Source organism: Carya illinoinensis, chromosome 3 (assembly GCF_018687715.1).
Source record: "Carya illinoinensis cultivar Pawnee chromosome 3, C.illinoinensisPawnee_v1, whole genome shotgun sequence".
In the NCBI taxonomy this organism is placed as follows: Eukaryota; Viridiplantae; Streptophyta; class Magnoliopsida; order Fagales; family Juglandaceae; genus Carya; species Carya illinoinensis.
In genome coordinates this window covers 7,952,168-7,979,377 of record NC_056754.1, presented here as the reverse complement: position 1 = coordinate 7,979,377, position 27,210 = coordinate 7,952,168, and the positions used below count along the sequence as shown (strand labels likewise).

Sequence of the window (27,210 nt, the reverse complement as noted above, 5' to 3'; positions counted from 1 at the left end):
TTTCCAAGGATCTCTTCATGGATCGACACTTTCTTCATGTCGCTATCCAATTCACCTTTTTTTCCACTTCGAGACAAGCCATCGGCCTCAACAACTAGAAGTCAAAAAACAAAATAAGAGCAGAAGAGATAAACAGAAATTACAGGACAAACTATGTCTGTTTATAATCATATAACCTGTTGATTAGACTGATGATCAACATGTACACATCTTATACTGTAGTCTGTACGTACGGCCGGAGCCGCCCAGAGATAATGTATGGCGTATGTTCACAATTACCTCCATAAGCTAGGCAATGTACAATTAACTCACATACACTAAATAGATGACATTAAAGATATATCAAGTAATGTATGGTTTGGCATTGGCTTGGGCCAAAATTAACGTTTCCATTGCCTTTTCCCCTCTTGGCATACCTCTTTTATTTTATTTATTTATTTATTATTATTATTATTATTATTATTTTTATGTTTGGGGCTTATTAATTAGAATTTCTTCAAGGGAACTGCTAAGGCCACTGAGAGGTATCCCAACCATTCCCACCGATAAATATAAAATACATTTTTTCAATTCTTTTTTAAATTATTTTAATTATTTAAAAAATTACAAATTCATTAAAAATACTTTATTAATCATTAAATAAAATTAAAAAAAATGAATAGGTGAGATTCTAGTCAAGCCGGCCTAAGCATTATTCTTTCCAGAATGGGAGGCTAGGGTTCAAGTTATTATAATACTTGAATGAGTTGATTCTATTTTAAACATATTCTAATATTTAAATACATAATTATCAAATTATGCCTTCAACATCATGATCAATTCAAAATTTTTCTACACGTAAGACCTATAATTTTTTTAAATTAACATTTCTTTACATTGAAGACCTATAATCTTTTTTAATTTCTCATAAATATATCTAAATTCATTTTAATATCTAAACACATCTAAAATATCTTTAAATAAACTCTACAAAACTTATTTTATCATTTTAATTAATTATTATTTATAAAAAATTTAACTCACCTTAATTTATCACATCATCTAAACGAGTCCAAGGGGAACATAGGGAGTAGTTGACAAGGGGTACCCATTAGAGCTAGTTGTTGGGCGGTTGGGGGTAAAAACCGGCTGTCCCTTCATTAAAGCATATAAGGATGTATTTATTGCTTTCAGCAATTGAAGTCTGAAGATGTTCCTTCTGCACACATACCAATAAATTCTGAGAGAGTGAGAAAAATACATCCCATATTATTTAATATTAAGTACATTATCTACCAATAATATTTAATATTACATAATTCATACATGCATTGTGTTTACTTATTTTTGAATTGTAAAATCTTTTGAAATATATATTATAGAATATAGGGTATGTGTTTGATATTCAAGAGCACAAATATTATTAACATATATAATAAGATGTATTATAAAAACAATTGTTTTTTTTAAATATTTATCAATTACTTTTAAAATAATTACTAAAGGAAATGTATTTTACATATTGTTTGTCTACCAATTACCAACATGCAACGTTTGTATTACGTATGACATAACGATGGTCATGAAGTTAGGTTCTACATTAATCGTAAGATTAGGGTCTCGTTCAATTATATAAATGAAATGAAATTAGATAAAACTATAATTATTTTTTAAGTTTTATTTAAAAGTTTAGAAAAATTATAATGATTAATAATAATTAGATAAAAAAGTTATAAATTAAAAAATTAAAAATTAAAAAATATTAATTTATTAAAATAAGATGAGATAATTTATAAAATTAAATAAAAATTAATTAATTTAAACCTTAACATTACTCAGATTTGAGCAACACCAGTGTTCAACTGCATCAGTAATTTATACAATCAAACTTCATATCAAACAGTCTATGTTAATACCTTCTTTCCTTTTCTTTTTTTTGTCAAATGCTTCGATTTATAAATCCCGACATCCAAACACAATCCAGGGATATGCCCTGGTTTAATTTTTGCCACATATTTTGCAAAAGGGACCTCAAAGTTCGATGCATCTACCTCTGGCTCTAACCTAAAAACTGTCAAAAAGTCAATAGCAAAAAGGCGGTATGGTCTTGTATCACAGTACACAGCATTAAACTGCTATGAGATCGAACCAGTCCAAATTATCAAACTTGGAGTTGGAGTGGAACCACCGTCCTCTCTCTCTCTCTCTCTCTCTCTCTCTCTCTCGTTCTTGTAATTCTAATTCCATGGGCAGATCTTGTTGACAGACATGTGAAGCACTGGGTAGGACATGACTGCCTTTTCTTTTAGCTCCAAATGCATAGGTACGGTGTTGTTCATGTGCCTCTACTTATTAAAAACAAAAATAAAAAAATAAAAAAAAAACTTTTTGTGTCATTTAAATACATGGTAAAAAATATAAAATAATTGTGATTATTTATTAATAACGTATTTTATATTTTTTACAATAAATATTTTAAGTGATGTAAAAAATCTTTTCTTTTTGTTTATACTTAGTGACATATACTGATATACATATTTTGCCTTTTTTAATACATATTTAGAGTCTTTCTCCCGGTTCTTTTATATATCATATAAGTAAATTAATGTTAAATCCCCAGTCATTTTCTGGAAAACACCAGCACCCATCATAGTTAGTTTTAGAGGTAGACGTTCTACGTATTTAACTCCCACCGATTAAAAAAAAAAAAAAACATTTAAGAAAAAAACCTACCACCATCCTTCTGATTTCTATGATTTAAGGAAAATAGATCATCTTCATCGTGGTCGCTTTACTTGTTATATATTGTAATTATAATTTTTTAAAAGAAAATAAGAGAACAATTTTGTTTAAAAAAAAGATTTAAGTATTGCAATATTTATTATCGTTAGTCTGAATTTTTTTACATTTATTTCCATATTCAAACCGGTAGTTTGAACATATATTAAAATTATCATCTTCGGATTAATGTCAATTGTTTGAAAAAATTAATAGTTAGTTTTAACTTATTAGTTATTTGATGTCACCTCAATAAATAATGAAAAGATAATATATAAAGAATAATTTTATTTAAAAGTTTGTACATTCATATCATCTACGTGATATATTTTATTTGGAAGATAAATTTTAAAATTTAAATCTTACAAATCAAATTATGCTATGTGTATTATGACATGTGGATATGTGTAGTACGTGTACAGGCCTTGATCAAATACTACTTCTCATAAATAAAAGAAGAGAAATAATATTTATAGTCATAGAGTTTGCAAATACCACACCATATCATCTGCATAAGGCAGGTTCATAAGGTTAAGATCGTTCCGTTTTATCATCTAAGGAGTACCCCTATTATTTCACACCTGCTTTATGCAAATGATATGGTGCTTTTCTGTAATAGGGGCAAGGCTTCTCTAAAAGCTATCAATGATGTGTTGAATGATATAACATGCTTGATTAGAAAAAAGAAAAAAAAAAGAATAAGTATGAACAGCGGTCAGGGCAAGTAGCGAGTAAAAACAAATCCTCTATTTTTTTCTCTTCATAGGTTTCTACTTCTAGATGTCGGGCTCTTATTCGGTTCACTGGTTTTATAGAAGGAAGATTTCCTTTTAATCATTTGGGAGTTCCTATTATTTCAGGAAGATTGAAAATTGCTCACTTTGATGAATTGATTGCTAAAGTTCAGTCCAGATTGGAGGGATGGCAAGTCATATTGTTATCTAGTGGGGGGCGTTTGATTCTTATTAAACATATACTCCAAAGCATTCATGTGCATAGCCTTTCTATCTTAAGGACGCCTAATGCTGTGATTGAGAAATTTCAAAGAATTATTAGCACCTTTTTTTGGGTGTTAAAGATGGCTAAGCTAAGAAAAAATAGCGTTCTTGGGTGGATTTTTGTAAGCCTGTCTTGGAAGGTTGGTTGGGAATTCGTAGCTTCCAAGATGTGCAATCTTCTCTCAACATGAAATTAGCTTGGAACTTTTTTCAAGGTACTTCTCTTTGGTCCAATTATTTTCATGCTAAATATGTTGGTGATAGACATATCTCTATGGTGGATCCTTGGAAGATGATTTTGCATAATATTACTTTAGTGCAAGCTAATCCTAAATGGAAAGTTCGGGAGGGGAAACTTCATTTTTGGCATGATGCCCCTCTTTGCGATAATATTTAGATTTCCGATATGCCGAACCTTAAATTGGAAGATTGCAAATCTGGGTTGGGTTGGAATATAGAGCTTTTTACTCGGTTGGTTGGTCATCAAAAAGCTGAAGAACTTATTTTGCATCTGGGTCGAGATAATAATGGGAAGGATGTTTTGATTTGGCTCTCTAATACTGACGGGCATTTATCTACTAAAAGTGCGTGAAATTGTATTCGCACGAAGGACCCAGATTTCTCTTGGGCAAAATGGGTCTGGCATCCTGCTCCTCCCAAAAAAAATGTCGATTACTATATGGAAGGCCATACATGATTATCTTCTTGTGGATGATAGAATCCGCAAAATAAGTATTCCTATTGCTTCCCAATGCGATTGCTGCTCAAATTCTAAGTATGAAGATCTTAATCATAGTCTTACAAGAGGAGATTTTGCTGAAAAAATTTGGCGTATATGTTCAGTGTTTCTTGGAGTAAAGGTTGTTCTTGGAGACAACAGGTGGAGTGTTGGTATAGGCAGGCAAAAAATTCTACTTGCCCGGGTCAATTACTAGGTCTTCTTTCGATCATCATGACTTGGCGTTTATAGAGACGTCGTTGTAAGGCCAGGATGGAAGGCTTGATGGAATTGGTCCAACAGGTTTGGTGTTCTATCAAATATTGGGTCTCTTGGATTGAGTTAAAGCTTAAGGATGTTAACTTGCTCACTAGGCACGATAAAGGTGTTTTACATTGCTTTAATATGCCAATAAATGTCATGAGTAAAGAGTTAAGGAAAGAGTTATTCCAGTCAAGTGGAAGTTTCCTAAGTAGGGTTGGGTTAAATTGAACGTGGATGGTTGTTCTCTTGATAATCCGGGTCCTTCTGGTGCAGGAGACATTATTCGGGATGATAAAAGTGATCTGCTTTGCGGGTTTGTAGTTGAAACTGGGCACAATTCTAATAACGATGCATAGTTGATTTACTTCATAGGCTTCAGCACATTGGCTTGATGGGTGTTTTATTTGTGGAAGTTGAACTTGACTCCATGTTAGTCCTTAAATGGTTGAGGAATTAGAGATGTGGCCTGTGGTACATGGAAGATTATTGAAATAAAATTCAGAGTTGTCTAGCTCAGCTTCATGTTTCTCATGTCCACTGCTATAGAGAATGTAATTCGGTTGCTGATGGTTTTGCTAAAATGGGTGCTAAAGGTCAAACTGGCTCATGGTTTTCTTTATCCAAGCTGTCTGCTCGCATTAGAGGTAATATCCAGCTGGACAGAGGAGGCTTTCCTTATATACGAAAAACTTGAAGATGTTGCTAGTGTGTTATAGGTGTTGATTTGATCTCCAGGTATGTCTCTCTCTGCACTCGGTTAATTTTTTTCTTACTCTATGTTTGTGCTAGTTGTTTCTTGCAAGTTGTTGCTTTGCAGTTTTTCCTTTGCTTTCTTAGTGCCAATTGTATTGTGACTGAGATTATATATTTGGTTTTTTAAGGCTTGAGTTTTGGTTTTATTTTGATATTTATAGCCCTCAGGTCTCGAATTGTAATCAAGGTATTCTTCCGCCATAAATTATGACTGATTAATAAAATTGGAATGAGACTGCTATATGGGTGGCTTTCAACTCTTCTTTAAACAAATAAAAAAAAAAGCATACATTCATTTTAAAAAATATGAATAAACATGCTATCTATATCAAGAAATTAACTTTTTAATAATACACTCTACACTTTTTTAAAATGTCCATGACTATATCATTACTCATAAAAGAATGATAATATTAAATAACAATTTTCTTCTAAGATTATGAATTCAAGGAACCTAGAATCAAGAAAACCATGCGAAGCTGGAAGGTGTCTCAACTGTGGAAAGAAACGTCGATCACAGACCTGTGCTAATGATAGACATTTTCAGCGAATGTTTGGCAGTAGTTGTACCGATTGTAATCCCCGATCTTCTTGCCTTAAATTACGTAACAGATTTTAGTCACCTTTCTTCTTACCTTTTACACTGTACAAAGCTCAATATTCAATTAATTCTGTACTCATTCCGCTCATTTTACACAAATCACCCCAAAAATAAGCAAATTGAAAAGCCGTCTTTCCAAGTTCTGAAAAGTTATTGGGGGAGTTTGCCGAGTGGTTATAGTTAAAAGGCTATACTCAGTCGAGCCGAGCAGGTTTTTACCTTGTCGAGTTCCGCTCGACTAAAAATATTCGAGTTTTATTTTTTATTTGATCTCAACTTGATAAATTAAATTCTCAAATCGATCTTGAATTCGAATTTGTTCTATATACAACTAACTAGTTACTATTTATCCATAATAAAAATATATTATATGCTTATATCTATTATTAATACATACACTTAATATGATAGTATATATCTATTTCATATATGGTTATCATATACTAATATATAGAATTATTAAATTTTATCAACTAATTATTATACAAATTATAAAATATACTTATGTAGTATATTCACTATATAGACATAAGTAATTAGATTACATATTATATATTTAATTATGAAAGTGATATATTTATATTATTAGCTAAAACATATATATGTATATATAAGTGTATACATATATTTATTAATATATAAATAAATTTTAATCGAGTCAAATTAATAAATTGACTTGAGTATAAATGAACAGGTCTTAATGAGTTTTAGCTGGTCGAGTTGAATTTTGTTAAATAGATATTTTTTACAAATTAAGCGGATATCAACTTTTATAAATGACTTTTTTTTTTCTTTTTTTTTTTTCTTTTATGAATCGAATTTGATTAGAGTTTAACCAAATAGAATAAGAATGGTTCATTTACCGCCATAGTCTGAGTGCTCATAGATTATTAATTTTTTCCATTTTCTTTTGCGATTTCAACTAGTTGTTCAGTCAATCGCCATGTTTAGTTTTTTTTTTTTTGGAAAAGAATCGCCATGTTTAGTTAATGACTTACAAAAGAAACACAAAAGCAACACAAGTCTGTCATTTAATTTTCTGGACGTGCTTTATTATGTGGCCTCCCCCCCCCCTCCCTTCTCTCACTCTCTCTCTCTCTCTCTATCCCCTGTGGTGAGACCCATTATATATATCTACACTTCTGGTTAACTGAAACTATAGACGCCCATATCATTTACAATTGTTCGTGGAGTACCAGCAGAGCTTCTTCTTGAGAGCATCAATGGCTTTTTTAATGGTAGTTCTTGGGGTGGTGTTGGTGCTCTGTATCTGCTCTGCTTCGCTGAGATGGAATGAGGTCAGGTACAGGAAGAAAGGTTTGCCTCCAGGTACAATGGGCTGGCCGGTATTTGGAGAGACTACAGAGTTTCTTAAACAAGGCCCGAACTTCATGAAAAACCAGCGAGCAAGGTGATTCTTCTTCTTCACTTGGGGTTTTTTTCTTTGCTGGTTGTTACAGGGTATCTCTGTGTCATATTGCATTAGCGGATAGGAAGCTTTTGGTTTACTTTATTTCCGTACTTTCTATCTTGGGTTGTTTTTTTGGACGGTTACTGCTGCTTCTATTCAAGTGGTTTTAAGGTTTAAGCTGTTTGGTCTATCCTCTGGACATCTGCATGCCCTTTTTATTTATTAGTAGAATTGAGCTTTTGGTTTGGAGTTACTTCTGTAGAATAGCCTTGCAAGTATCATTAAGAAACACAAGGGATTCCTTGCTTTCTTTTGCCGGAAAGATGGTCTAAAGAGCTTGTATAGCAATCAATCCATACTAGTGTTTCCCTGTGAGAAACTACAAGCATACCTACATGACTAAAGGAACCCTCTCAAAGATTTTAGCGATTAATAGTCGAGTAAGGCGTTCTAATTTTTTTTTACTTCATCACTAATCATTCTTGAAATTCTTCTTTTTGGATGTTTTTTATTGCAGGTATGGTAGTTTTTTCAAGTCCCACATACTTGGCTGCCCTACCGTTGTATCCATGGATCCCGAGCTCAACAGGTACATCCTCATGAATGAGGCAAAAGGCCTTGTTCCTGGCTACCCACGGTCCATGTTGGATATCTTGGGGAAATGCAACATTGCAGCAGTTCATGGCTCCACCCACAAGTACATGAGAGGGGCATTGCTTTCGCTCATAAGCCCCACCATGATCAGAGACCAGCTTTTGGCAAAAACTGATGAATTCATGAGAAGCCACCTTAGCAACTGGGATGACCAAATCATCAACATTCAAGAAAAGACCAAAGAGGTTTGTGTCACAACAATAATCCCATTTCCTTAAGGCAAGGAAATATTACTAATTTGCGCTGGTTCTTTCTTTCTTTTAATGAACATTAGCCCAACTATGTTATGGCAGATGGCTCTTTGCTCATCCCTTAAGCAGATTGCCGGTAGAGAATCCAGCTCAATGTTCCAACCATTCATGACTGAGTTCTTTAAGCTAGTTTTAGGGACACTTTCACTGCCTATTAACTTTCCGGGAACAAATTATCGTCGGGGATTCCAGGTAAGTTGCTTAATAGTACTTTCTCATTCAGTATATAGTCTTTCATGGAAATTGTTGGTATGATTCCCATCCTTCACAATTTCTTACAGGCGAGGAAAAATATCATAGCTATGTTGAGGCAACTAATAGAGGAAAGAAGAACTTCTCAAGAAACCCACCAAGATATGCTTGGTTCCCTTATGAGAAATGAAAACAGATACGAACTCACTGATGAAGAGATAATTGATCAAATAATTACAATTGTGTATTCCGGTTATGAAACTGTTTCAACTACTTCCATGATGGCCGTCAAGTATCTCCATGATCATCCAGGAGCTCTTGAAGAACTCAGAGTAAGTGATCACAACATGCAGTTACGAATGTTAATATTCTAGTATATCTTGCTCGTAGTGCTGAATTAATCTTTTTAAAATTTGTAGCAAGAACATTTGGCGATTAGAGAAAGGAAAAGGCCCGAGGATCCAATCGATTGGAATGACCTTAAGTCGATGAGGTTTACTCGTGCGGTAAGAATTTAAATCGTGGCTTCCAGTACAATATATATTATTATAAAATCTCATTTGGTCTGCTTTTTCTCATGCAGGTGATCTTTGAGACCTCAAGATTAGCAACAATTGTTAATGGAGTTTTACGGAAAACCACTAAAGATATGGAACTGAATGGTGAGTTGAAAAGAGTCAAAGCTGAGTTAAATAAACTGAACTTTTTATGGGGCTCAAGAAACCATTTTGCAGCTGCCATCTCTTTTTGGCACTTGTGCAATAAATAAGTCTGAAACACAGATTACCTGCCAATTAATTATATTAACTACACTTTTTACCCGTGTAAAGCTAGCATGGGGTGAGTTCCACAAGTCAATTTGCATTTCAGAAAGTGATGGATTATCCATCGGAGATTCACCTATATGTGTCTGTCAAAATCTACAGTTAATTAAATGTCATGGTGCAACTAACATTCACAAATAACAAGCTATGTGAAGTGTCATCGTGATAAACTATGGAAGGGTAAAATGTCATTTTTTTCAAACCACAAATAGGTATTTTGTCACTATTTTCACTAGGCATGTGTTCTGCAAGTGCATGCTACTCCAACCAATGTCAGTTGTGGATTCGAGAGAGTTAATCACATCTCTTCTGATCTGTTTGTTCAGGGTTTGTGATTCCAAAAGGATGGAGAATATATGTTTATACAAGAGAGATTAATTATGACCCTTTTCTATATCCGGAGCCATTCACCTTTAATCCATGGAGATGGCTGGTATGAAACTGTTTTATTTATATTTTTCATGTCTTATCTTATGCATTTGAGAATTTCCATATTGATGTACGAGGGATTGGAAATCATGGTATGAATGACCACCAAAGTAACTATGACTGCGAACCGCAGGATAAGAGCTTGGAGTCTCGAGGCTACTTCTTTATATTTGGAGGGGGCACTAGACTCTGTCCTGGAAAAGAACTGGGAATTGCAGAAGTCTCCACTTTCTTACACTACTTGGTGACTAGATACAGGTAACTAGTGGCCCATAAAGTTAGCCATTTCCTTATTCTTCTCCGATAATACTACTGCGCAAAGGAAGTAAAAAAAGAAGCTTTACACGATTTAATTTATCATTCTTTTACAGGTGGGAAGAGATTGGAGGTGATGAACTCTTGAAGTTTCCAAGAGTGGAAGCACCAAATGGGCTACATATTAGGGTCTCATCTTACTAACTCAGACATGTACGTACAGAAGTAAGAAAGTAAATAGATATGAGCGTAAAATAATGTTCTAACGGGTAGGAATTTGGTTAAACTGAGAATTTCCATTTCTCGGCTAATATAACTTTGCCATCCCATATAGAAAATATGTGTAAATTTCAGCTCTAGCTGTAGATAAGGTTTAACGATAATAGAAAGCAAGGAATAAAAGACGCAATGTTCAAGAAAGAAAAACAGAGGATTTCGGCATCTCGTGTTCCTTATCTATCAAAAGAGTTGAAGCATGGGATAATGTAACAAAAGTTTCGCAGGTATCTTGAAATATCTCTTGTTGCTACTCCTAGTACCTGGCATACAAGCATCCAACGATCCGCCTTTTTTGTTTCCTTATTGTGCATATAAAGTCGCTTTGCTCTGGCCCAACTATGAATGCTAGTTACCATTAATGCCTTTGAACCACAGGACTAAGTTACCTTCTAACTGAAATTGCATGGAGAGTTCAATAATGCACATAAATCAATGAATCTTGTCTTTTCTCAGATAGATGAAAGACTCATTAACCCAAAAGCAAAACAAAAACACGCAAGACACAGGTCTGAAACCTGCATGAATGTACCCATCGAGAGTAGGAGACCTGCTAATTCTGCAGAGTGCTGGTGTGACATTCTGAGAGAGTTGAAAGAGAGCATCAGTAATGTTCAAGCTACTCTAAGAAGCATGTTGTCAAATTTGAACCAAGTAATTGAACCAGCACGTATGATCATTACAAGTAGTCAAAATTGAGAAAGAAAATGGAATATATATATATATATATATATATATATGGGTGAACTACCAAAGAGGAAGCCCCAACTTTGGTTGATGGGATAAAGGGTCCCCTAAGCAAAATTGATTTTGTTTGTAAACAGAGGACAAAAAGATAATCAAGAGTAGGAAAGATTCTTGAATGACTAGGCGTAGTTGTGAGATAAGCGGGGAGGCTGTGTGGCTGGCCGGGCGGCCTAGAATTGTGAGTAATTTAGGCAAAACGCGAGCTCGAACAATTGATGGGTTGTACGTAGTAGTAAAAAAGCCAGAACCACAAAGGAGCATGCAGATAGTTTCAGCCATCTTGTGCCCAACAACACCACGCATGGGTCATCTTATTCTTATCAACGTAGTGTTGGCCCGGGACATAGCTTTAGCTCTCCTGTCCTGTCGCGGCCCGAGTCTTTTTCAGCTAAAAGACGAAGGCCATGCATGCCGCACCTGCTCTCCCTCCTGGGTTTCAATCAAGTCGCCACGAAGTTGGCGTTATTGAATATTGATGGCAACTTCTACTTTCAAAGAGCAAAAGGAATCGTGCATCCACGAATGAGTTCCATTTGGTCTGGCATCACAGGATTGCATCCCTTAGATTTTCAGATATACTGTTTCATTCACAATCATTCTTTTAAATAAAATGATTAAAATTGATCGCATCAATCATACATCTATTATCTCAGTATTCACAAATGATACATGCTAAAAAATAATTATAAATCTTAATCATTATCAGCATATGTTAATCACCTAAACAAGATGGAGTGACCATTCCCTCTGAGCTCCATGGCAGGTTGATGATATTACAAACTGGGAGTCACTTTTTAAGATAATATTTTTTAATTTAAAGATAAATTTTAAAATTTAAATATGAAAAAAATGCATTCTACTCACAAACTTAATAATAAAATAACTCGTGATGTAAACGAGTGGAGCCACGTGAACTTCATCAATTAATCGTGTGTCGCTCACAATGTCTGATACAAGTACATGGAAGAACGTGGATAAAGTATTGGAGTGTTGGGCTGTTAGCCCAACGTCGTGAGCCTCACTATATTTGCCTTGGTCAATCCATAAGAGCATTAACAATAGATTTTTTATTTTTATATTTAAAATTATATATTTTAAAGATTAATTTTAAATATGAAGAAAAATTTTTATATTGAATTATGTATTTTTTATCAAATAATTAAAAAAAAAAAGAGAAAAGAGAGAGTTGGGAGGAGAGAGAAAAAATAATAAAATATAATTTAAAGAGGAAAAATGAGGTCTTCATCTTTGAATAAGGACTATACAAAATTATTTATAATTATAGATATGAATAAATCAATATAGATCATTTTAAGAATATATTCTTCAAATGTAAAGATGAAAATAAAGATAAATAACTCATTACCAATACTCTAATAAGGCACAACCCTCAATGCAATCTTTATAAAATTTACAGCTCTCAGATCTTCGTTACGAACAGAGAACTGCTCCTTAAATAAAGACAATACATCAAAATAAAATTATAAATTGAAATAATTTTATATAATCTATTAAATTTATTTTATAATTAAATATATTATATCAAATTATATTAATTTATAAATTTCTTTTTATATAATTTTTTTATAATTAAAATATCTCAAACATATTATATCAAATCATATCAATTTATATATTATTTTTATATAATTAATTTGTATCGATATTACAATTGCCACACCCTCTTGCTGGTTATATATGACCTCCTTCCACGACTATATATATATATATATATAATAAAAACAGTATTAAATTGGGGGGTACGTCTCCCCGGGTCACTAATAAACGCAGGGAAAAAGTGTATATACACGTGTAACTTCCTAATCCCTGAAACTTTCTTTTTCAGCATTAAAAGATTCAAAAGCACCGTGTCTCTATGATTAAGATTGAACAAAAACTATCAATATGCCAACTTTTTCCCTTCCAGCTGTATGATGTGATCAAAGTTTGGACTGAATACGCAGAAGGAAGTTTCATTAAAATAGGTCTACCTCCCTTGAGAGGCCTTGAGAATTTTCTCTAGTCCATATTTGACAATCTCTTCTATCAAGAAAATCAACTATTTTTTGGAAGAAAAATCATTTTTTATTGGAAGAAAATCAATCCAGCTCACCTAAAGTCATTTGAATGATCACCTTATATTACACTCAAAATGGAGGTTTTAAATGTTCAATATACACTAATAAAACTAAGAAAGAGGAGAGTGTAAGCAAAAATGGAAAAATTGTTAGACATAATATCAAATCATAATTATCTAATTAAAACTAATAATCACATTAAGGATGATATTATCTCTAAAGGAAAGAAAATAAATTCTGAAAAACTGTCATCCTTTAAAACATGATGTTACATTCTATAACCATTGACTACGAATTAAGTGATGAGCCAAAGAAATGGTAAGAACTGGTAGACATCAAGTGCTTGGAAGGTTGGAACTTCTGCTTCAGACAACCTCTCTGTCCCTCTCGTCTTTTGTATCTTTGCACACACCGGCAGCCTTTGAAAAAGTCCGAAAACCTTAGAAATTCAGACACGTCTCTCCTTTAACGCTTCACTCGTGCCGATCTCCCCGGCTTCGCACGTGCCACCACGTACTCCTGCAACTTATATTCCCTCACAAACTCTCCCTCCTCTATCTTTCAAACCTACCTTTACTCACTCTCTTCTCCTTCTTTGTCTCTCTGCTATGGCTGCCGTCGAAGCTTCTTCGCATGCCCCAACACCGCTGCTGAAAGATGAGCTTGACATTGTGATCCCTACCATCAGGAACCTGGACTTCCTCGAGATGTGGAGGCCATTCTTTGAGCCTTACCACCTCATCATCGTCCAAGATGGCGATCCTTCAAAGACCATCAACGTCCCGGATGGCTTTGACTACGAGCTTTATAACCGCAATGACATCAACAGGATTCTGGGTCCTAAGGCCTCCTGCATTTCCTTCAAGGACTCTGCTTGCCGCTGCTTTGGCTACATGGTGTCTAAGAAGAAGTATATCTTCACAATTGACGACGACTGCTTTGTAAGTTCTTGATTTATGGTAGGAGCATTGCTTCTTTTCATCAAAAAGAAAAAAGTTATTTCATTTATGGCGTTTTGTATCCCACTTGTCTTGCTTTTACAGAAATGTGGCTGATTTGATTTCTGGGTGTTGTTATTTTCCCATTTTGCTTGTGCTGCATCCTGCATGTGTATGTGTTTTATTCATTAGCCTCTTGATGTGTTGCCATCTGCAAATTCTGTCATTGTAGCGGTAGCATGGATCTGTATGGATGCGAATTTAGCTCGAGATTATTATGTTTTGATCTGCAATTTTTATTTTGAGCTTCACAAAGACACAAACGAAGACGGTTGTTTCGCGTGCATCAAGATTAATGTTTGCGTGAATCTATATCTCCAATCTGAATTCGATGGAATTCAAATTCTTGAACTAGATTGTTCGGAACTTCTTTTATTTTAACAGAATCTTTAATTAAAAATAAGTTCTTAACTCTATGTCGAATGAGCCCTGCAGAGGTATATTTCAAACTTTGTAATTTTGCTGTCCTCTCATTGCGCTAACGACGTATGTACATGGTAGACTTTTAGCTTTGAAGGCCTTCTTACAATCTAGATTAATCAAGCTATAATCTCATTAGATAGATCCTGTTTTCATGGCACGGTCTTGTGAGATTCGGAGCTTCTTTATATGGATCTATCTTAATTTTGGCTCTGTACCGACGGACAGTTGTCAAGAATCTCCTAAACGGAATCAATTTATACCTTTGGAATATTGGTGAGATGTAGCCCTTATGATTGTATTAGTCTTTGTCTTAGATCTACAGCCGTATATCTTTTTCACTTTTTTATGATTGTATCTAGCTGTGTTGTTGCGATCTAACTGGGTGACAACATACCGCATTCAGCCCAATTGCCATGCTCTTTTACTAAAAGGACTGAATTTCATTATACTTGCCACTCTTTGCTTTGATGGATCTTACAATTTGTGGACCAGCTTTGGGATTTCAAAATGCTGAGACGTACTTATGAGACCACTATCATAAATCAATACTAATTGCATGATTGTGTTTCTCAAGATTTTTGAATCTCTCGTTTCTACTCTCTCTCAATTAGGCTAGAACCAGTCTCATTGATTTGTTGTTGTGTTCCATGCTAAGTGATAGCTCCATAACTGTATTTTGAATCTCGACTAATCTGTCCTCTGAGCTCCTTCACCTGGCTGAAAATGCTAGACCGTCTCTTTAGTTTGATAATTTACTATGCTAATGCACCTTAACTCAAACTGAAATTATTTAATCTGCCCCTAATTTTTTTTTTAATATCTAATGTCTTCTTGACACTTTGTACTTTTTAATCTGATTTTTCTCTTTAAAGCTTGAGGATTTAAAATAGTTTGAGTTTAGGTTCTATTTCATGTTGCATATATTAAAACCTATTAAAAAATGTTGAAATAATTTTTCCCCACTCAACATATTGATGTGGAAATTTACTGATGCTTAGGTTGCAAAAGATCCATCTGGAAAATTAATTAACGCCCTTGAGCAGCACATCAAGAACCTCCTCTGCCCATCCACCCCTCATTTTTTCAATACACTGTATGATCCTTTCCGTGAAGGTGCAGATTTTGTCCGTGGATACCCTTTTAGCCTTCGTGAGGGAGCCAAAACGGCTGTTTCTCATGGCCTCTGGCTCAACATCCCAGATTATGATGCACCGACACAGCTCGTGAAGCCTCTCGAGAGGAACACTAGGTTGGCAGTGTGCTCAATAACCAGCAAATTTTAGTTTCTACTTTTCTAGCATAATCCTAAGGATTATACCCTTTTTTCATGTAGGTATGTGGATGCAGTCCTGACAATCCCCAAGGGAACCTTGTTCCCCATGTGTGGTATGAATTTAGCATTCGATCGTGAGCTTATTGGTCCAGCAATGTACTTTGGTCTCATGGGTGATGGTCAGCCTATTGGACGTTATGATGATATGTGGGCTGGCTGGTGCATGAAGGTCTACTCTCATTCTCTTTTGATTCTCTGCATGTCACTTATTGTTTACCTTCTATTGTCATTTTTTCCCCGCCTCAGGCCTGATTGTGAAGTGTTCATAAAACCCAAATTTTGTCTTCCTTCAACCTTTTAAAAAGTCATGGAACGACTAACAGATACCTCATTGACTGTTATTTAGGTGATATGCGACCATTTGGGATTGGGAGTCAAGACCGGTCTGCCCTATATCTGGCACAGCAAAGCCAGTAACCCATTTGTGAATCTGAGGAAGGAATACAAAGGCATCTTCTGGCAGGAGGAGATCATCCCATTCTTCCAATCAGCTGTCCTTCCAAAAGACTGCACCTCTGTTCAGAACTGCTACCTTGAATTGTCCAAGCAGGTTAAGGAAAAGCTTGGCAAGGTAGATCCCTACTTTGACAAGCTGGCAGACGCCATGGTCACATGGATTGAAGCTTGGGATGAACTAAACCCAGGTGGGGATTCAGCTAAGCTTCCCAATGGGAAGGCTTAAAAGAAATTTTGATCGACAGCGAATACCATTATTTTACTACAAGAGTTGTTGGAACTATCAGTAGTCTTAGTCATTGTGCTATTAAATATCTTCTCTCTGACCTATTTCGGATATGCAGATTGTTGGGTGTAATTTTATTTATAAACTTCATGGTATGAGTTTTAGAGCAATAAAATACTCCAGTTGATTTACCATTGATTTCTTCCTAGGGTTGCTATGCTAGTGACTGTGATTGACAAAAGTTAGTGGCATAGGTGTCTGTTTCCTCCTCTTGCCAATGATCATTAGCTAGCCTTTATAAAAGATGGTGGGATTTGAATCTTGAAGTGAGAAGGCCATTTGATGTCCAACTTACTCCTAAGGAGAAAGTGGAAAATTCAAATTCAAAGTCTCCAGAAGGGATCTAAATGGGACTTTTCAACAGCCTAGGGGTCAATTTATAATAGTAAAACTGTCGCCGGTCTTGAAAACTTCAGAAGAGAGCACTACAAGGAATCTTCTCATATAATGTATCACAATGTTCCAGTCAATACCGCGTATTTTTGCAAGGTTACGCAAATGTATCAAATTTCAGTTCATCATAAATACAAAAGGAAATGCAAGTGAAATCCTAACCAACGCTAGAGCAGCAGCAGGGCTTCCATCCTAGATAGCTGTTACATAGTAGCTGCAAAGTTCCGGATTGCATTGTGAGGAGAAGAAAAAGACATGACTAAAAACAAAAACAAAAACAAACTTTTTACGTAGCTTCATGCGATGTGACAATTAAAAGACTCAGCCCATAATGTTATTTTGAGGCTTCGAAACGACGGAGGGAAAAATTTTGTTTCTCAATGACAGAGGGATTGTCGATTGAAGTTTTTCCAACAAAATTGACAAAAATACCAAAAGTACGCCGTTGCCGGGGATCGAACCCGGGTCACCCGCGTGACAGGCGGGAATACTTACCACTATACTACAACGACTTGTTGATAGGGAAATAACCTATAGCAATTTAACATATTGTCAAGGTTATCCTTAAACTTTCCGTACGAATTTCACAAAAAAATTTTTAAACATAAGCCTACACATTACACGCCACTTTTTTTTTTCAAATGTTTTTCATATAAATAATGAGTAGAAGAATTCAATTAATTTAAGAAAAATAAACCCAATTTTTTTAAAAAAAAAAGTATGATGTTTAATGTGCGGGCTTATGTCAATAAAATGGTTTGTCATTCAGTGCACAAGTGTAGGTTTTTTTGGAGTGTTGATTTTTAAGACCGGATCAGACTAAGACCAACTTAATGTATATATATTTTTAAAATATTATATATATAATATAATATTATTTTATATAATAGTTGTGTAAGCTAATTATGTAATTTTTATCTAATGGATCACCATTGACCACATATACAATAAAATTATTTAATATTAATTAATCATATATAAAATGCTAATGAGCCTTAATATTAATTTTACTAATTCAATTATTTTTTTGTCAAAAAAAGAAAAAATAGGAAAAAAATATTCATGAACCGACTGGACCGGACTGGACCGACTACATCCCTAGGCAAGCATGCGTACTCCTTTTGAAAAAAGTGAATAAATATAAAATTTATATAAAAATAATTTTATTTATTATTTTTTTTTCAAAATGAGTTCACAGTACTTATACAATTAATATTGTATTTAACATTACTTTTTCAAAGCGTGAAACCAACGTTGGATAATGAGCTATTTGATTTCATTTAGTTTTAAGAGGGTAGGATGAACTCCATGCTAAGCGAATGATTTGGTCTCACCTCCACAGAAAATAACCAACCATTTGATTCAAGGGATATGAAAGCACGTGATTTTCACGGGTCTTATACAACATTCCACTCTTAGACTACGTTTAGAATATGAAAACAGCTGAATTCATCTTAATTAAATTTAAATTTAAGCTTAGTTTAATGTCTAAATACATAATTTTTAAATTATTAAACACCACTCAAATCAATATCGTTTTATACATGGACCTACAATCTTTTTAAACTTAACACTTTTTTATATGTGAGACTTACACTCATCTTAGAGGGGATATACAAAACTCACTCTACTATTTCAACTCACTACTATTCATAAAGAACTCAACTCATTTCAACATTCAAACGCAATCTTAAGGTACCATTTGGATAGCAAGTTAAGAGCACTAGCATTGGTCTCATCAAATTTTGAATATTTTCAAAATTTGATAAAAAGTACAAATTTTTCATAAATCCAAAACCTTCATATCTATAATTCTACATTGAATTCACCATTAGATTCATCAAAATAATAATATGATATTATTTTTTTAATAATAATATTTTTAATTTTTTTTCTTTATATTTTGTAATTATACTAACTATATGTACATTAATAATTTAATTTAGTATTTAAATAATTGATTCCCAACTAATTTAGAATAAAATAAAATAAAACCATTGCCTATTAAAATTAGAATAATATTAATTTGAATATGGAATAATAGATTTTTAAATTTACAGGAAAAACAACAAATACTGTAGCTCAAAATTTCTCAAAGACCCCTTTGATAAATCCAATACAGGTTCATTTTAAATAAATTCATTAAAATTTAAAGATATATTAAGTTTTGATGAAATCAATGCTAGTGCTCTAAGATGAGATAAATTAAAATAAAAATTAAATAAACTCTTATTAAAATATTATTATTATTTTAAAATTTGAAAAAAATAAATTATTTATTAGATTTAACATGAAAATTTGAAAAAAAAATTAATGATTAGATGAGACGAATTTCTTTTTATTTTTAAGTTGAAATGAGTTAAGATAATCTCTAAATCCAAATGGCGCCTAACATTGCGTATGCAAACGAGTTGGAACAACTATATTTCGAATACCAAATCCAAGAACTCCAGTAAATTTAAGAAATGAACTTTTTACATCATACATCTCAAAAACTTCAAAATTGCATCAAATTCACTTCTAATGTCACCAGAGTTTCTCAATTCCACTTTCCCCCACAATTCTATTAAACTGTGGGGCATTTCTTGGGATATCTCTCACTCTCTCTTCCCAACAAAAATAGAAAAAACACATTTAAAAGGTAAGAGAAAGGGGAGCACCGACAGCATACTTTTCTTTTTCTTTTTCCACTTCTTCTTCTTCTTCTTCACTTTCTTTTTTTTTTTTTTTTTTTGTTTTAATAATGGGAGAGTTGACAAAAGCTCTAGTCAGGCTTGGTCTGTAGGAATACTTCCAAGAAAGTTGGGTTCCTCTGTCTTTTGACGCTTGGCACCACGCTCTTCACCTTCTTCGTGGTTAATAGCAACATTCAATGCCTGGGGACCCAAAAGAGAGACGTGCTTGCTGGTTATTTGACGACCTGCTCTCAGCTTTGGGCCCCAATGTCTTTCAGGATTGGGAAGGAAGCGTGTGACCTTCTTGGCTTGTGCTTTGCTAAGAGAAGCAACAGCCCGAGCAAAATTAGCCTGTCCAAGAAAGAGCGAGGGAGATTTTCTGTGACTAAAAGTTCACGCACATGCGCAACACTCATAACAGGTATATGTATTTTAAATGTAGTCTAACGGTAAATAAGTGAATTAGATGCCATTAGCAATAGAAAATAAGTATAAGATGAAATAACTGCAACTTGGGAGGTGTCGCTTACTTGAAGAACTGGCTCCTTGGCAAGTATCACACTTCCTGGCAGATCTGGTGGTTGAACTTTAACTGGATGATTTTTTACCTGGAAACCAAAGGAAACCACGTAGTCAATATCCGATACCGTCACTCTAGAAATGCTCATATTAACACACTATTTAGAATAAATAATATCAAGAAATTTCTAGTGCAGCTTGGGTCTAAAACTATTCGAGCAAATGACATGAAAACACGAAATTCAATGACTTTAACCGCTTAGAGAATGCATATACAAAATCAGAAGAACAAAAACTAAAGTACATGGACCTAAATAAATGAATGTCTCAGACTGCATGCATGTTTTAAAAGATAAGACAGTGAAAGTGAAGTCTTACCCAGCAGCGCATTATGTCCCAAATGACATCCATGGGAGCATCTGATTTCAGCCCCAACGGATTCACATGAGTTCCAGATATACGATATCCAGCATTGATCACAGCTGAACGGAATATTACTGCTGATGGAGAGGTGCATTTCAGTGTGGCACAAAGGTTGTGCAGACTCAGAAATAGAGGAACATCAGGCAGTTCCTACAGAAAGTATGCCCATGGAATTAGAATTTATATATATGTATGATGACTGTCATAACGAATAGGAGATCATCAACTGAAAAGTTATCCAACACCACCCACAAGTAGCACTCTCTGACACAAAATCTAAATATCCAATTTCCTAGTATTCTGCGCCAAACTGGGCAAAATTAAATATCCAAGGATTATTGAACTTTAAGTGGGGACCTTCCATACATTCGTTAAAGATATTTAAAAAAAACAAAAAATGTGTAGTGTCTTTGGATGAGGCATATGTAGATGTGGTGCGAACTAGACACCAATCTCCTTTATAACTTGAGAATAACCAACCAGTCTCTTGTATAAAATAACAGGAAAGATATGACAAGTGGCCAAAGAAAATAACACACCTCTGATATTGTTGTCAATACAGCAGAGATGCGATCATAAGCAGGATACCTGTCCTTCATAGATTTCACATCTGCAAGTATGGAAGCTACCCATTCTTGATCATGGATTGGAGCAGACCATATAGGCCCACCCATGTTAAACTTCTTCCCACAGTCGCTACACTCTTGAGGAGCAGCAGGACCAAACCCAGGTAGATGTCTTACGCTGTTGTTCTAGGAGGAGAGGGGAAAACAAAAGGATGAAATCAGAGCATTGTCAAAATTTTGAACTGAGTGAATATATATATATAATCTGAAGATTTGTTTAAGCACTCAAACATTATCATCTTAGATTATTTTCATTAATGTATAGACAAATGTGGTGTTAAGCTACACCCATGTCAACAAAAAATTACTGGCACCGATATCATATGAAATCAAGATGTGAGCACCTTGGAAACTGTCCTCCCGATGGGCTGAAGATGAAAAGAATCACAACCAGTGCACTGATAAACATATGAAAGCTTAAGGGGAGTATTTTTCATTGCACTCGCAGAACTGCAGCAAATAAGGTCAGCTCCAAGTTAATAGAAGCATCATCTTATCCTAGTAATTATACCATAAAGTGATACCAGCTATTATTGAATTCATTCAAAATAGGTTAGCCACATACGTGTAAATGCGAACAAAAACCCGGACATAAAAGTTCATCTTGACAGATAGCACAGGAACAATGTACCGCTTGTACCGATTTGCATGGCTCTGCAATTTAGAGAAAAATACGAACAAAGCATTAACACACGCATAAGATTTGTCTGTGCAATAACAGGTAAATTTATTTTTATATAAAAATTATTTCATTGCTGTAAATGCTTCTCAACATGAGATGAGTGACAACATGGGCACGCATGGAGGGGGGCATGCAATCCTAATAGACCATTACTGGGAATGAGATGAGTGACAGTAAGAATCTCTACCAGAGCCACAAGCCACAAGCCAAACAAAAACAGAAGCCTAAAGAAAACTAATGATGGCAATGCTAAATCACTAAAGACTTGATTAGAATACCATTGCAGCAACTTTCATAATCTTAAGAGATTTGAAGTTAGAATAAGAACTGCTCAAACCATCACAAGAAAAATTATCATCCCATATATGTTCTCTTGGCAGAACTCTAGTCTAACATATTATGGTTGAGTTCTTGGCCTTTTCAAACAGATGATCATGATGATCACATAAGTTGAACCATACAGCAGAAGCAATTAGTTATGAAGAAGTGAAGTGCATTTACATTTGGGGTTTTAAGAGAAGGCAAGGAACAACGGTATAGCAGATGGAACAGCACTTACTAAGCACAAAGTGAGCAAAGTTTTCATGAATACCAAAGAGATTAGCCCACAAATTTGTTGTACAACTCAAACAGCCCACAAATTTGTCAAGAGTTTTAAAAACATTTAAGCAAATATGTTGAGACAATACCATATCAATTCTCTTTGTTTCTGGTTCAAAATTAAAAGAAAGAGATGCAAGAATTAATTTTCTCGACATTGTCTATATTCCTTTCAAGGGCATGGCAATACCTCAATGCAGGCAAGAAGAATCCTCAAGGCCATTTCGTGGCAGTATTTCCCTCTCAATGGATAGGAACCATATCTAATATCACAAGAAGTTGGTAAATCCTAAGCCTAGTAATCCAAAACCATTGTTCAACTAAAGGCAAGACAAGTACAAAATCTTACTTGGAATAGCAAACCTCCCCACTACTCCCACATAGTACTGCCATATCAGTTGCAGTACACATTAGCATGCCCCCATCAACAACTGATTGAACTGCAGAATCCAAGAACATAGAAGGTGCACCATAGGGATCAAGATCAACCTGAAATACAGATGGAAATAAACACTATGAGTACTGGCTCATTGGGAAATGGTGATAAAGACGAAGCCAAGTCACAATTCAATAATATATCATAACAAGAAATATGGCTGATAGGTGAATTCCGGGAGAATATTCAGAAAAACCTTGGATTCATAAAGGAAAAATATAGCTTCTACATACCACGTCAAATTCTTTTGGATGGGTAAGCATAAATACACGAGCATCAGTAAGATGTGCTTCCACCTTTGAACAAGCTACTGAGCCATTGAACTTAATATTTCTCTTGCAAGCTTCAACAGACACTGAAAGAACAAATGATTACAACAAAAATTATGATGCCAAGTTTCATTTAGGCAAAATCATGCACATAAATGATATAGCAGCAGAATTATCCGAAGGTTGGACACTTGCATGCAATATTCAAACAAATGTTTGTGTATAGAAACAGGTATTCTATCCTATCCAGTTCTTTCAGTCTAGTCACTAGGGTCCACAAATATATGTCCTTTCAGGTCTACAAATAACCAGGGGCTTTTCCAGAAAAATTAGCATTATACAAGGGTACCCACCTTTGTCATTGTCTAGTGCCACAACTTGGCCTATCCCTTCTACTTCACGAGCATATCTAAGAGATCTCAATCCAGAAGCTGCCAAGGCCTGTATAGTCACAGGAAAACAAACTTTTCAAACTGAGTGAACAAAAGTCATTAAAAATTTGAACCGGAAATCAATCACAGAATATCATAGAAACACCTCAAGAACTCTTGGTGGCTTCATTTCCCCATGTCCTTTTCCTTCAGGGATCTTGGCCGACTCTTTTGAAACACTGCATGGTTCATCCTGAGATATATCTTCAGGCACTTCACATTCCCCATTAGGTTTTTCATTGTTCATTACATCGTTATTGGCTGCCGCTCCAGAAGCTTCAGTGGTATCCTTCTCAGGAGCCTTTTGTGCTGCCTTCGTTCTTTTCAACAAAATTGCTTCCTGCTCTTGTTTTCGCTTGTATATAAATGTCCTCAGGACAGCAATTGACATATCTCTGTTGTCAACCTGATAAAACATTGTGAAATAATTAGAATCCTGTAATTGTACATACAACGTAGCATCTTTTAAAGTGTTTTAAATATAAAAGGGGATTTTTTAAATATAGCATATCGTGTCTAAATACAAAATGGTACTTGTGGTGACAACTGGAAAATGAACACATGAGCTTATAGTTCGAAACAGATATAGTGATTGGGTTGTAAATAATTCAGTATTAAGGAAAACAAGATGGGAAAACAAGATGCGTTGCAAATAAAATAATATAAAATAAATTTATGAAAAATCAACATGAGGATTGAACTCCCAGAGTATCATTCCAGGTGACACTTCGTAGATTGGAATTATGTGCGGTTAAAAGAAATTGGTTATATAAGTTTTAGACCAGCATCATCCAATCTTACGTAGCAAGGATATCCTCAAATGCTGATCTGATGTAATCCCCATTGCAGTATAGATACATATTAGCTTATGTAAGTTTGACACTTCCACTAGTATATTACAGGCAATCTATGCCCATAATTTTGTCCCGAACTGAATTTCTGCTGAACTCCATAACCGTTTCTCATTCAAAACCAGAAGGTCCTCTTTTCTGTTAATATAATTCTCAAAACCTCGGTGAATAACCAATTGGGCGTCAATTCAGATTTTAAAACATTAAAGGTTTAAACCCTGCCACGGGCATTCTTTCAGGGTGAAGAAGATTTTAACTGAGTTGGTTCGTCTTAAGTCAATATTCAAAATTTATTTCTTCTACACAATTATCAGCAACCAAACACCTCTCTGCAACTACTAACAATGACCCATCACTGTCCCAAGTCAGAATCCTATATCAAACTCAACACCCACAAAAATATCATAAAAAACCCCAACACACAACACAAAACCACATAATCAGAAGGTTTTGGCACCTGGGATGGGTTGTAGAAGACTTCATTTTTGCGCATGAGAATCTCAGCCTCTCCCTCTTTGATGATAGCGTAATCATTGAGATCCACCGACATTGTTCCTCCTCCACCTCCAGTTTCGTGCATATCGATTTTCTTCTGCTCCTCTTCTTGTACCTGTTACTGCTTATGTTTAGTAGAGAAGGAACAGAGAGACCGTAAGAGTACGAGACTGATACGTATTATTCTGGTTTTGGTTTTTAAGGTTTTGCTGCTGGAGTTTGAGAGGTCGGAGAAGAAAGCGATACAAGAAACGGAGGCGCTTTTATATGTAACTTACGTGGAAACCCTATGGCGTGGCAGCTACTCCACGGGACCCTTTCCCTATTCTGGTCACTCAAACTTTCAAAGATTCCTATCTCTGTCTCTCTCCTATTTTTTTTTTTTTTAACAAATTATTAATAATTTCTATTTCTAAAATATCGATGGTCTAAAAATTTCTCACAAATATTACTTACCCGAAAACAAAAAAAAAAAAAAAAATCTCATAAAATCTACCCAAAAATTATATCAATATGCATCATTGACATCAACATATGGTGATATCTGGACAAAATATCACTTATTAAACTCCGAGGGGTAGCTCAATTGGTTAGGCCTTGGGTTTGCTCCTCAATGGTCACTAGTTCGAATCCTCTCAGGGCCACTGGAGGATTTACCTGGTTGTTAACTTCAGGGCCCCTTAAGATTAGTCGAGGTGCGCGTAAGCTGGCCCGGACTACCAAGATTATCAAAAAAAAAAAAAATATCACTTATTGCATTTTTTTTATGACTTGATTTGAAATCAATAGTCTTGTGAGGAAAATCTGACAATAATAATAAGGAAACTGAACAATTGATACAAGTTAATGTAGTCTGTTAGATTGCAAGTTTATTTTCACTGCATAGTAAATTTGGTATATTATAATAAAATATATCAGTTTATAAATTTATTTTTTTAAAATTTTTTTTATAATTAATCGATAATATTAATAAGAATAGGCTTTTTAAAATCTTTTTATAGATGTTATGTAGTTCTTCAATGATAATTATCATGATGCTAAGGAAATGGTAGCATGTCTAGACCATTATCTCATGAGTTCCATCATGTCAAGATAATTTGGAAAAGAATCCATCCTATTTGACAGTTGTTCTCATGAGAAGTCTATACCTCTCTTGCCTTCCTTTCCTTACTCAAGTTCATTAGATTTTTATCTTTCATAGTTTGTATGAGGGGGTAAAATATCTAAGCTCAAGACTAGGCTAGCCCACCAGACTGTTACTAGAAGACAAGAGAGGAAAGTAACAGCTAAGGAGGAAGAGTGTATTAGGAGACAGGGGAAACAGTGTTAGGAGAAAGTGAAAAAATGAGGGGTGTTTAGTCAGGCAAAGCAAAACACGCCTCACCACTATATAGAGCACGCGAAAAGAGGCATTAGATAAAAGGGGAAGTCTAGACGACATAAAATGGCTTATTCTTCTTCTTCTTTTTTTATAGCAACTTTAACTCTTCTTCAACGTTTTGAAAGGGAGCTCCAACTTTCTCCAACAAACATGTTCAAGATCTCTATTGTATAGTAAACAATGAGAGGTTATGAGAGACTGTACTAAGAATATTATAATGGATTTCTAATCCTCAAAACTCTGTGGATGTAGACATTATATCAAATCACATAAACTCTATGTGTTAATCTTCCTTTACTTTCCATACTCTTATTTTCCTTTTACTATCATGGATGTAACACCTATACCTTACAGCCGCACCGAACCACTGCTGGGGACACTAGACCACACCAATTGAGCCTGAATTGTCATGGTGGGTAGGGAATGACTCTTTCTCTTTTTCGACTTGTTGTGCGATTTTTCAAGCATCAACATTTTATTTATTTTCTTTTTGATCTCTAACTTGAATTGGTTCAATATATTGCCTTCAGGGATTGCTAGACTCACGTTGCACTATGCAATTCTTTAACCGTCGATCAATGATTCCACTAAGAATCATTGCAAAAGCGTAGCCAAAAATTATCCATTATTGGGATTGTATCAAATTTGCCATGCACTCAAGATGGCTCTTATTTTTGTTTGACCAAGAAATTATTAATGTTTCTTCCCTGCAAACATAGAAAGGT

At 34.7% G+C, this 27,210-nt stretch overlaps 3 protein-coding genes and 1 non-coding gene across 4 annotated transcripts; 2 read left to right on the top strand and 2 right to left on the bottom strand.

The window, feature by feature from the left end:
* Positions 1 to 7,177: 7,177 nt before the first annotated feature.
* LOC122303021 (cytochrome P450 85A-like) lies at positions 7,178 to 10,636 on the top strand. The gene is made up of 9 exons (XM_043114552.1): positions 7,178 to 7,502; positions 8,020 to 8,341; positions 8,450 to 8,599; positions 8,689 to 8,931; positions 9,019 to 9,105; positions 9,183 to 9,261; positions 9,750 to 9,856; positions 9,986 to 10,110; positions 10,224 to 10,636. The coding sequence occupies exons 1-9, from the start codon at positions 7,315 to 7,317 to the stop codon at positions 10,309 to 10,311; spliced, it is 1,389 nt and encodes a 462-aa protein (XP_042970486.1). The 5' UTR covers positions 7,178 to 7,314; the 3' UTR covers positions 10,312 to 10,636.
* Positions 10,637 to 13,666: 3,030 nt separating this feature from the next.
* Positions 13,667 to 16,838, top strand: LOC122303023 (probable UDP-arabinopyranose mutase 2). The gene is made up of 4 exons (XM_043114553.1): positions 13,667 to 14,149; positions 15,628 to 15,878; positions 15,963 to 16,131; positions 16,309 to 16,838. Exons 1-4 carry the CDS (start codon positions 13,817 to 13,819, stop codon positions 16,642 to 16,644), a joined length of 1,089 nt encoding a protein of 362 aa, XP_042970487.1. The 5' UTR covers positions 13,667 to 13,816; the 3' UTR covers positions 16,645 to 16,838.
* A 699-nt stretch (positions 16,839 to 17,537) lies between these two features.
* Positions 17,538 to 17,609, bottom strand: TRNAD-GUC. The gene has a single exon. It is a non-coding gene; the product is annotated as a tRNA-Asp (tRNA).
* Positions 17,610 to 19,522: 1,913 nt separating this feature from the next.
* LOC122303020 (probable tRNA (guanine(26)-N(2))-dimethyltransferase 2) lies at positions 19,523 to 25,379 on the bottom strand. The gene is made up of 12 exons (XM_043114551.1): positions 25,067 to 25,379; positions 23,865 to 24,164; positions 23,681 to 23,768; positions 23,292 to 23,413; positions 22,972 to 23,111; positions 22,813 to 22,885; positions 21,906 to 21,994; positions 21,685 to 21,790; positions 21,254 to 21,466; positions 20,670 to 20,864; positions 20,303 to 20,380; positions 19,523 to 20,123 (listed from the first exon to the last, which is right to left on the bottom strand). Exons 1-12 carry the CDS (start codon positions 25,187 to 25,189, stop codon positions 19,866 to 19,868), a joined length of 1,785 nt encoding a protein of 594 aa, XP_042970485.1. The 5' UTR covers positions 25,190 to 25,379; the 3' UTR covers positions 19,523 to 19,865.
* Between the last annotated feature and the right edge of the window lie 1,831 nt (positions 25,380 to 27,210).